At 43.2% G+C, this 12,155-nt stretch overlaps 1 protein-coding gene across 1 annotated transcript; it reads right to left on the bottom strand.

Annotated features, from left to right (window-relative positions):
• On the bottom strand, window positions 1-984 carry LOC115038266 (trace amine-associated receptor 1-like). The gene is made up of 2 exons (XM_029497131.1): window positions 657-984; window positions 1-584 (listed from the first exon to the last, which is right to left on the bottom strand). Exons 1-2 carry the CDS (start codon window positions 982-984, stop codon window positions 1-3), a joined length of 912 nt encoding a protein of 303 aa, XP_029352991.1.
• Between the last annotated feature and the right edge of the window lie 11,171 nt (window positions 985-12,155).

Below are 12,155 nucleotides of genomic sequence, written 5' to 3'. Positions count from 1 at the left end.
TCAATGGAGTTTGGAGTTGGCAAAATCACCTCTAAATATTTTTCCAGACACTATCATCCTGAAAGCCGATCGGAACCAGCTGTAGAAGAAAGCGTAGATAAACGGATTGAGCATTGAATTCGACAACGCAAGCCAGTTAAGAGTCTCGATCACAGCAATTGGAGTTACACTGTATGTTAAAGGCTGAAAGACAATGCAAAGGAAGAAGGGAGTCCAACACAGAAGAAAAACTCCCAGAACAGTAGCCAGAGTTTTTGTGGCCTTTGTCTCCATCTTACTGACAGTAGCTCCAGACTTTGTGCTCTGGATACTGCGTGCCTGTTTCTGAGCAACAAGGTAAATCTTCAGGTAGATACAGAGAATTATGATGACAGGAATATAAAAGGAGAAAATACAGGACAAAGTGTTTGATATCAGAGCATCAAGTAAACAACTTTCTTCACATTTTACTTTAAAACCTATTGTTACAATGCCGACTCCGATTAGAGCAGCGAGACCCCAGCTCACCAGGACCATGAGCAGGATAACACCATCATTTATCTTGTTTCTATAAGTGAGTGGCTGACACACTGCATAATATCTGTCAATAGAAATGCAGCATAAGTTTAAAATAGAAGCAGTGCACAGTGTAACATCAAAGCTAACTCGTACGTTACAAAATAAATCTTCATAGTACCAACATAAGGTCATAGTGAATACCATGCTGAAAGGAAAAACTAAAACTCCAACCAGCAGGTCGGCCACAGCCAGAGAGAGAATTAGGTAGTTAGTAGGAGTGTGGAGCTGTTTGAAATAAATGATGGAGATTATTACAAGGAGGTTTCCACATATGGTGACAACAGATAATAAACCAAGCACAATATATAATAACACACATACTATTGAGGGGTCGCCTGTAAATGTATAAGTTGTGTAATCTGGCTGATAGCAGAGATGTATGTCATTATTAGTGTAGGTCCTGTTGCCATTCAGTTCAGGATCCATGAGTCTTGATTCCTGTAAATGAAATGTTCCATTATTGTGAAAACCATAATTGGTAAGCAAAGAAAGACAAGAAGTAAAACAAAAGTGCTGCAGTTTATTACAATATACCTCAGATTGGTCCAGGGCACGCCTCCAGTGTCACTGTGCAGAAAGCTTTGGCTTTGTATTTAAATGTCCATCCCCCACCCACCCACTAATGAATAATAATCCAAACAGCTGTTGTCCAATCAGATAGGTGTATATTTTGGTCATAATTGTGATACTTAGACCCACTTTTGTGCTTCCTATTGAGGAAATGGAGATTTGACACTTAGTGCAGGCTTCTGGTGACTTTACATGTATTTTCAAAACTGCAGTATCTGCCTACTTTACATTCATCTGGGGAATCATCCTGAACCCATCAACAGCAGATATGGATTACATGTCATTCCTTCTTGAAGACTGAATGTGATGTGCAGAGGGTTCTCCCTTTAAGGCTGGGATATATTGTGAGTTCATGCTACAAATAAAGGAAAGGAGTTATGTAACGGACCCTGGATGGCCGAGATGAGATAAAGAAGTCATGGTAAGGACATGGTGGAGCTCTGGCAATAAGGAGAGCCTCCTGAGCCCACACCGCCTCATAAAACTATCACTTGGACCTAAAACAGAAACCAAAGGAATGTTCAACAGCAACAAAGTCTTTAGTATTTAACCTTGAAGCTGTGAAGGTGCCAAAGTAATTGACAGTTGGCTCAGTAAATCTGCATCAAAACCCCTCTACCACAGGAAACAAACAATATGCATCTCGCACAGCTGAGATGTATTTCCTAGTTCTGATGTTAATATACCATTTGACACAACTATTCTTTAAGGACCTTTCCGGGCCTGAATCCTCTACGGATTAAAACTACCTCATAACCTCTGATATACCATGCTATTGAATTTATCTCATGTTATCAAATGTTTATGCATGTTTAGAATATTTCTTTTTCTCTGTCAACTGAAATGTATTACGTACACCAATAGATTAGTTCGATACCAATGTATTAACTACTTCTAGTGATAACTGTATAGCTTGTGTATGTTATTAAATGTGAACGGGCCATGGTGGGAGAATATAAGAGACATTCGTGAAAACCAAATCCACTTTAGAAAGTTCTGGAATCAGCTCCTTTCTGTTATGCAACCAACCCTTTTGAGAGTGAAAGGCTGGGGAGGCTTGGGGCTTGGGAAGGTGTAGAGAAGAAAAAGCTTAGTTGGAAAGAGCTGTGGAGTATGGAGGAAAGTAGGCTTAGTATTATTTTTGATTGGGGCAACATATGATGTATTGCCAACTCCCCAGAACCTAAAACTCTGGGCAAATGGAGACCTGTTATGTTCATTGTGTTCAGGTGCTGCAACTCTAAAGCACATCTTGTCCGGTTGTAAAGTCAGTCTGTCACAAGTACAGTATACGTGGCGACATAACCAAGCTTTAAAAAGCTTAGCTGCTGGCATTGAAGATATACAGAGGAAGGCAAATTTAGGAGGGTCTAAGACAAAGAGAGTAGCAATTCAGTTTGTTCAAGAAGGAGGGAAAGTTAATAAGATAATAAGGAGACAAGGCAGCTTAGAGGATGCCAGAGACTGGGAGATGCAGGTGGATTTAGGAGGAAAGCTGGTTGTTCCCCAGGAAATAGCCTGTACAAAGCTAAGGCCTGATATAATTTTGTGGTCGAGGAGTAGAATGAGAGTATATTTCATAGAGCTGACTGTGCCGTGGGAGGATTCAGTTGGAGAAGCAAATGAAAGGAAAAAGCTCAGATATGCAGATCTAGGTAAGGATGCTGAGCAGCGAGGATGGAAGGTTAGGATTTGTCCAGTTGTAGAGGGTTTGTAGCCAGATCTGTTGTTGTTTTGTTGAGGGAGTTAGGAGGAAGGGGACAGAGGGTGAGGAAAACAGTGAAGGAAATGTCAGATGAGGCAGCAAGATCCAGTCAGTGGATTTGGATTAGAAGAAGTAATAGTAGCTGGGGGCCCAGCAGGGGGAGCTCTGAAGACAGACAGACTCTAAGGAGAAGCAGAGGAAGAAATCCAGGAAGAGGAAGTGTATTTAAGTGGAGGGTGTGGCCTGTTTGAGCCTCTTTGACACCATGTGGTTAGTCCAGGTGAGTTGGCCTGTATTGGTTTGAATTGAATTGTGCTCTCTCTCTGATCGTAGGACTGTTCAGGTGAGTTTGTTTGCTGAATCTGCTAGTGTAGCTTGTCCTCCACCTGCACCCTCTACACTTTCATGCCCCTTTCCTGAACCAGGGTCTGTATCCCCACCCCGCTTTCAGTGGTGCAGTTGGTGAGAGGTCAGAGTAGTTGACAGTGGTGCTGTTTGTAATAGTTGTCTTTGTGTGAGGAGCGGTAATGTCTGGCATTAGGGGGTGACTCAGGGACGCCAGTGTTCACTGTCTAGCCTCCTGGAGGTGTCGTGGGCCTAACGAGAGGAAACACCGGTGAAAGGAGGTTCCCACCTGATGGCACCAAAGACATGTTAGCTATCACTGCTCACTGGCCTAGCTGGATATTTTCTTTAGGGCACGTAGGGCGGGGCGAAAGTTTGTAACCCTAACCCAAGTTTGTCGTTTGGGAGTTAGTCATGGTAGTCACCACTGAGGCCGATTCGATACGTTGCCTCCGATACACTAAAGATACACTGGTGATGATGAATGATTTTAAAAACAATATAAATTAATTACATAGATTTGGTTTGATGTGATGTGATGTGATACAGTTAGATTTTGGTATGAGAGTGTATTAAACCCCAAAAGGCTTCTTACCACAATAGAGCAGTTCTGCTTTACTCTCTATCAATTTGAGGGATGTATTTCATATTTTGTTTTTTTGTTTTTTTTTTTTTGTGCGTTTGCCTTTTTCACTTTTCTTGAACTTTTATCATTTGCACTGTTTTGTAAAACAAGACACTACGACTTCTTCTTAGTTGGCCCTTTTTTTAGTAAATTACATTTTTCCTCTTTATACATTGTGGTCTCTTTCAGCAAAAGCACTGTCAAGGTTCGTATAAATCAACAATACCAAAAAAAAAGTCCTGGTGCATAAATGCTAATGAGCACAACTAACCCTAACCCTCGTGCCTTTCAGATGGCTTTGCTAAAAACCCAGCTCACAATGGGGGAAAAGGGAAGTAACACACACACGATCCGATGGCAGGGATTGTAAATTATAGTGTATTTATTTTTAAGACACGTGGATATCGACAAAACAGAGAAGGGCTGCCAGGTGCTGTCTGTCACAGCTCTGTTCTCCTGGTTCCCCTCTGTATTCTACCACTCTCCCTGTCTCAGCTTCACTCCACCTCTCAGCCACACCCCCTCATCAGCTCAACTCCGCTCACCTTGTTGCTCAGCTACAACTTGTCTCATCAGCCTGGCATATAAGCGTGCATGCGTGCGTGTCGGTGGGTGGTCGGTCAATCTGATTGACTTCATTTGGCTTCATTGATAGGTACAGCTGAGTATCGTCTGCGTAGCAGTGGAAGTTGATGCTGTGTTTCCTGATAATGTTGCCTAGAGGAAGCAGATAAAGCATAAAGAGGATTGGTCCAAGGACTGAACCCTGCGGGACTCCATGACTGACTTCAGTACATGAGGAGGAGCTGTTGTTAACATGAACAAACTGATGTCTATCTGATAAGTAGGATTTGAACCAGCTTAGTGCAGTTCCTTTAACTCCATGTTCCAGTCTCTGTAGTAAAATATTATGATCTATGGTGTTGAATGCAGCACTAAGATCTAGAAGGAGAAGTATGGAGGCTGATCCATTGTCTGAGGCCATTAGAATGTCATTGGAGACTTTAACCAGCGCTGTTTCTGTGCTGTGATGGGCTCTAAATCCTGACTTAAACTCTTCAAAAAGACTGTTCCCATTCAGATGATCGTGTAGTTCTTTTGCTACAGCTTTCTCAATGATTTTAGAAATAAATGGGAGGTTCGATATGGGTCTATAGTTTGCCAAAACATCTGGATCAAGATTAGGCTTTTTAAGCTGGGGTTTGATGACCGCGGTTTTAAGTGCCTGAGGTACATAACCCAGAAATAAAGTCAGATTAATCAAATCTAGAATGAACGGCTCAATTAAATAAAAGATCTCTTTAAAGAGGCTAGTTGGTACTGGGTCTAATAGACAGGTTGACGGTCTGGATGATGAAACTATAGAAGCTAGCTCTGAGAGATTCAGAGGTGAGAATGATTCCAGATGTAAAAGAGGCGTCGCAGCTGATTCAGGAGTTGCTGCATTCAGTAGGGGGCAAGAGCTGATAAATTCTTTCTCTGATCATGAGAATTTCATCCGTAAAACAGTTAATAAAATCATCACTGCTTAGAGCTAAGGGGATCACTGGTTCAACTGAGCTATGGCTCTCTGTCAGCCTGGATACAGTGCTGAAGAGAAACCTGGGGTTGTTCTTCTTTTCTTCTATGAGTGCTGAGTAATATGAACTTCTAGCACTGCGGAGAGGTTTTTTGTGTTTTTAGGCTATCTTTCCAAGCTCTGTGAGACTCTTCTGACTTACTGGAACGCCAATTTCTTTCTAATTTCCTTGATGTCTGCTTTAAGGCACGAATTTGGTAATTATACCAGGGAGCCAGCCTCCTCAGATTGAATACTTTCTTTTTGAGAGGGGCGGCATTGTCGAGATTCGAACGCAGTGTGGCCATAGTGCTAGTCACAAGGTCATCAACCAGCATATGGGAGAAATCCTCATTTGAATTTAGATATGGCATTGTTGGGAATGATGACCAAATGTTCTCTTTAAATTTAGCCACAGCAGCTTCAGATAAACATCTTCTATAGCTCAATTTATTCCTCAATGCTGTGGAGCCCATTAAAGTAAACTCAAATGTAATAAGGTAATGGTCAGAAAGGAGAGAGTTTTGGGGAAGAATTGTTAGCTTGTCAATTTCAATGCCATAAGTTAGAACAAGATCAAGGATATGATTGTAGAAGTGAGTGGGTTCATTCACATGCTGGTAAAAGCCAATTGAGTCTAGTAGAGAAAGAAACCCAGAACTAAGGCCGTCGCTTTCTACAGCAACATGTATATTGAAATCTCCCAGGATAATGATATTTATCTGTACTGAGTACTAACTCTGATATAAACTCAGAATACTCTGATAGGAATTCTGAGTATGGACCAGGTGGACGGTATACTGTAACTAACAGAACTGGTTTTTCATCTTTCCAGTCTGAGTGGGAAAGACTAAGAGTGAGGCTTTCAAAAGACCTGCAGCCAGATTTTGGTCTGGGGTTGATTAATAGGTTTGACTGAAATATTGCAGCCACCCCACCTCCTCGGCCTGTGGTATGACGGATATGAAAGTTAACATGAGTTGGGGGTGTAGCTTCATTAATGCTAACATACTCATCCTGCTGCAGCCACGTTTCAGTTATACAAAATAAATCAGTATGATGATCAGCAATGAGATCGTTAACTAGTAGAGATTTTGATGATAATGATCGAATGTTCAACAGTCCACATTTGATCGCAGTGTTATTTGAGACTGAATTTGTTGCAGTTTTAATTTCAGTTAGGTTTTTGTTTTTAGCTCCTCTTCTGTTTAATTTGGGTTTATTAACTTTCCTAAATGTAGGTGGTCGGGGGACAGACACAGTTTCTATAGAGCTAAACATAAGACAGAGACTCTATTCTATTCTCGGCAGGTGTCGTTACTGCCGAAGTGAATAACAATATTAGCATATTTGCATTTACCCTTAGCCACCAGTTTCAGATAAGACTGGATGTCGCCTGCTCTGGCCCCCGGGATACACTTCACTATGGCCGCCAGTGTCGCTAACTTCACGTTCCTCAGAATAGAATCACCAATCACTAGAGTTGGCTTTTCAGTGGGTGTGTCGCTGAGAGGGGAGAACCTGTTGGAAACGTGAACTGGTCGGTGGTGAACCGGGGGCTGCTGCCTACGACTATGCCTCTTGTCTCGGACAGTCACCCAGCCGCCCTGACTAGATCCCGGCTCCTCGGGAGCCACTGGGGGGAGGAAACTATCATAGCTACCGTATGAGCTCGTCTAGGTCGGCCCTCCCCAGCTACGGGGGGGGGCATATGTTGGGCTAGCTAAAGTGCGGAGCCGGGATTCTAACTCATTAATTTCGCCTCCATTTCTACTGTCATCCTACATCTATGACAAGAGGTGCTATCATAAAAGGAGGAAGAAGAATAACTACACATGAGGCACACAGAACAGGAGAGGGGAGGAGAAGGAGGAACAGAGAGTGGAGACAGAGAGCTAGAGGGCATTGCTAATCAGGTAGTTTGATTAGCGGAGGAGCAGAACCGGTTATAATATTGATATTGACTTTTAAACCTAGTGTTGGCGTGAAAATAATTTGTTGTCGGATTAATCGAGTGAATTAGGAAATAGTAGCAGAAGAACAGTGGAAACAACACATGAGATGACAGAGCACAGCAGAGAGCACAACCGCCAGTGGCCGGAAATGAGGCAACATGCTTACCGTCCGCCCACTACGTAGCTCCACGAAGCCTCTACTATGGCTTCTACGATGCAAGACCCTCCAGCGTTCCTACTTCGCCTGGTGCCGACCCTGCCTGTCCCCGACCTGCTCTTCTTGTCTGCCTCCCAGTGTACCGACCTGCCTTCTGTCTCTGACCAGGGGTTCAGTGTCGGCGTCTCCAGCGTCTGCCTGCTCTTCTGCCTGGCCACGACTCCTCTGCAGCTCGCTCCTCACCAGTACCTCTGCCTCGCCTGCCTGCTCTCTTGGTTTCAACTCTTCTGCCTGGCCAGCTCGCCGCTTGTCGATTCCTCTGCAACTTCAGCTGTTCCGTCTGGTTCAAGAAATTCAAAGAAAGCCTTTTCCCGTTTCTCCTGGCTGCCAAAAGACAGAGTTTTACGGGTCCGAGGGTGCACGACCCCTCCTCGGTCCCGCGGCCGGGTTGAACTCATCTCCGTTCTCAAGCCAGATAGCCAGAGACTATTTTTGAGCTATCAGCCTGAAGTGCTAAGCTAATTCACCTGCTAAAACTCCTGTTTAACTTCTGTGAAAATAAGTCATTACCAACTGTTCCTGAGCTCTGGAGTGCTGCATTTGGGTTCCATACACATCCGTCACAGTACAATCAGGTGACAAATAGACCCAGCACACTGTCCCTCCCCTCAATCCCGCTTGGAGCAGGTGGAGGGAATGCTGCAGCACCACGAGGCTCAGATGGCCTCCAACGCAGCGGCGGCTTGGCAGACAGCGTCAGCATTGGAGCAAGCGCTAACATCTCTAGCTAACCAGGTACAACACTTAGCGCCTTCCCTTGATGGCCTCATCGAATTGACTTCCAGGCTGGACAGTCGCATCCAAGCGAGGAGAAGGGAGGTACGCCAGAAAGGGGCGGATCGCTGGCTGTCTGTCTGTCTGCAGGGGGCCACAGCCCCCTCCAACCAATCCTCAGAGTCTCTTTCCAGGGAGGCTGAACCCATCCAGGTCGGACGTACCAACCTAAAGCCGGAGGAGCAAGAGCGGCGCCGCCAAGGGAACCTCTGTCTCTACTGCGGCCAGGCTGGACACTTCATCTCCCAGCAAAAGGAAGGGCTCACCAGTGAACAGGGGGGTCCTGCTGAGCCGAACCCAAGACTCTGCCCCTAACTCACAACCCCCGTTCCAAGTCCGGCTGCTGTTGGCAGGGGGCTCTCAAATCCTTGCCACCTCCATTGACTCTGGAGCCGATGTCAATCTTATTGACAAGGAGCTCGCCCTCCAACTGGGAATCAACCAGGTTCCCCTGCCTCGCCCAGTCCCGGCCAGCACCCTGGACAGGCATCTCCTGGGGACGGTCACCCATCAGACCACACCCATCCGCATGCTCCTGTCTAACCCACCAAAGGTCGAAAGATCATATCTCTCCTGTGTTAGCCGCTCTTCATTGGCTGCCAGTAAAATATAGAGTAGAATTCAAAATCCTTCTCTTAACATATAAAGCTCTTAATGGCTAAGCTCCATCATATCTCAGAGAGCTCATAGTTCCTTACTGTCCTAGCAGGCCACTCCGCTCTCTAGATGGAGGTTTACTTGTGGTTCCTAGAGTCTCCAAGAGTAAATCTGGAGGCAGATCGTTCAGTTATCAGGCTCCTCTTCTATGGAACCAACTTCCAGCATCGGTCCAGGGGGCGGACTCTTGAGTAATTTTCAAGACCAGGCTTAAATTTTTCCTGGATGACAGAGTTTATAGTTAAAAAGTCCTGTACTTCTCTCTCTCTGTCTCTGCCTCTCCCAGTTCCTCTCCTCTCTCTCCCTGTCCTCATCCTGCAGGTGGTGACTCATCACCATCCCATGTTCCTGCAACACCTGCTGGTCCCATATTTCATGAATTCTGTACTACAGCTCAACTCCATGAACTTCATGCAGCAACATGTTTCTCTCTCTCTCTCTCTCTCTCTCTCTCTCTCTCTCTCTCTCTCTCTCTCTCTCTCTCTCTCTCTCTCTCTCTCAACCCAACCCAACCCAACCGGTCGAGGCAGATGGCCGCCCCCCCCCGAGCCTGGTTCTGCTCGAGGTTTCAGCCTCTTAAAGGAAGTTTTTCCTTGCCACTGTTGCCAGGTGCTTGCTCATCGGGGGATCTGTTGGGTCTCTTTAAATAAATTTAAAAGTTAGAGTTTGGTCTAGACCTGCTCTATATGTAAAGTGCCTTGATGTAACTTTGTTATGATTTGGCGCTATACAAATAAATCTGATTTGAATGACATCACCATCAAAAATCATTACCCCCTGCCCCTCATTGCCTCCACCATCGAGTTGCTTGAGGGGGCCACCATCTTCTCCAAGCTGGATCTCCTCCATGCCTATCATTTGCACACTAAGGAGGTCCTGCAGCGACGGTTCTGGTGGGCCACCTTGAATTTAGTCAACGCTTGCCCAGTCTGCAACCCCTGCCAGTGCCTCTTCCCAAGCTCCCTGCGGCGAAGCAGACCGTTGAACTAGTCCTGCAGCACGACTGATGTCACCTGAATCTTGTACACTTTGAGAAGGCACAATTGCCACTTTTGAAATAAAACAAAATACACTTTATAAACAAACATAACTTGTGAAAATTGATAGTTTTTTATTAATTTATTGATCTAATTGATTAACTGGACTACTAATAAGGGCCTAGTAACCTGGTTACACTTCTCTCTGAGGGTGTCTGTACAGTCGGTGTACTAAAAGTATGACGTCATCAGAACAACAGCAGCTTCAGATCTCTGTCTGTGTCTAAACAGGATGCATTCAGCCAGAGTATGACTCTGGCTAACCTGCTTTCTGGCTGCTCTCACAGTAAATGTGACACAGAAGAAAATAAAAGTATATTATATGTTATTTTTGTACGTGTGTGGCAAATCTGAAAGCCAAGCCAATACATTTCCTGTTTAGTCAGGTGTATTTATGACTACTATTTACAGACTGAATCTGTTAAGGTTTTCAGATGAATTATGAAGTTTACAAATCAGTGATGAAGTAGGTGAAATCTTTCTATAAAAAATCCAAACCATAATAATGCTCATCTTAACCACAGCCATACACTGAAACCATAATGTTATCATTTAGGGCTTTTATTCACTTCTCTTGTTTTCATATGGGACTTCTTTAATGTCTTTATTCCTGCAGCACTTTGTAAAATGAGATCATTTCATAGATGTGTAGAAGTGTTTAGGTGGAGACATGTACTGTGGTGAATGCATTTGAGTTTTTCAAAAAGAACTTCACATATACATTTTTTTTCTTCTCCAAACTACTGATTTGCTGCTTTTCTCCCATTTCATGATAAGCTGAATATCTTTGGTTGCTGGAATGTGTCAGACAGACAATTTGAGTCATAAGAATGTATATAATTTAAAATATAGATAAATATAACCACAATTTACATATGAATCACAAGATAAGATTCTCATAATATCACTAAGATTTTTAATTTTCTTAAATTTGTTTAGACTTGAAAATTTGTGAACAAACAGCTGATGTGTGGAAATGATCTTCCGTCTTCTGTTGACCTGTACAAATATCATCACAATCAGAATATAATCACATTTGTGACCAGATTCATATTTAAATTCAGACTTAAAACCAGGAATTTGCTGTTATAACAGACAGATGGAGGTGGATTAAAACATGTAAATATACAATACCTGACACGTTTACTGACTCGTTCACTATTATTAAAGCTTTAAATCAATGTTTGTGATTTGTACAATGATTGCTCAAACAGTAAAAATTTTTTTTTATTATTCTCTAGTGGTTAGTGCTGTCCTGGTTCAGTTCCCGGCCTGGGGCCTTTCTGAATGGAGTTTGTACGTTCTCCCCACGTCTGCGTGGGTTTCCTCCCACTGTCCAAAGACATCATGTTTGGGTTAACTGGTGACTCTAAATTGTCCGTAGGTCTCAGTGTGAGTGGTTGTTGGTCTCTGTCTGTCTCTGTGTGTTGGCCCTGTGATGGACTGGTGACCTGTCCAGAGTGAACCCGCCCCTCATCCAATGTGACCTGGGATTGACTCCATTTCCGGGCAACCCCCTGTGGCCCGGTGGAGACATGTACTGTGGTGAATGCATTTAAGTTTTTCAATAAGAACTTCACATATACATGTTTTATCTTCTCCAAACTACTGATTTGCTGCTTTTCTCCCATTTCATGATAAGCTGAGTATCTTTGGTTGCTGGAATTTGTCAGATAGAGCGTTTGAGTCATAAGAATATCAAGAATTTAGGGAGAAATAAAATATAGATAAAAATAATCACAATTTACATATGCATCAGTCATAAGATTTTGAATTTTCTTAAATTTGTTTACAGACTTGAACATTTGTGAACAAACAGCTGATGTGTGGAAAGGATCTTCTCTCTTCTGTTGACCTGTACAAATATCATCGCAATCAGAATATAATCACATTTGTGACCAGATTCTTATTTAAATTCAGACTTAAAACCAGGAATTTGCCGTTATAACAGACAGATGGAGGTGGATTAAAACATGTAAAGATACAATACCTGACACGTTTACTGACTCCTTCACTAGTATTAAAGCTTTAAGTCAAACTTTGTGATTTATACAATGTTTGCTAAAACACTAAATATTGTTATTTTTATTATTCTCTTGATGAAATTAATAAAAATTCTCAAATTAAAATTATCTTAGAATTGAAAACTACATC

Source organism: Echeneis naucrates, chromosome 24, assembly GCF_900963305.1.
Source record: "Echeneis naucrates chromosome 24, fEcheNa1.1, whole genome shotgun sequence".
NCBI lineage: Eukaryota > Metazoa > Chordata > Actinopteri > Carangiformes > Echeneidae > Echeneis > Echeneis naucrates.
The sequence above is the reverse complement of the archived record's forward strand: the minus strand, read 5'-3'. Positions and strand labels throughout refer to the sequence as shown.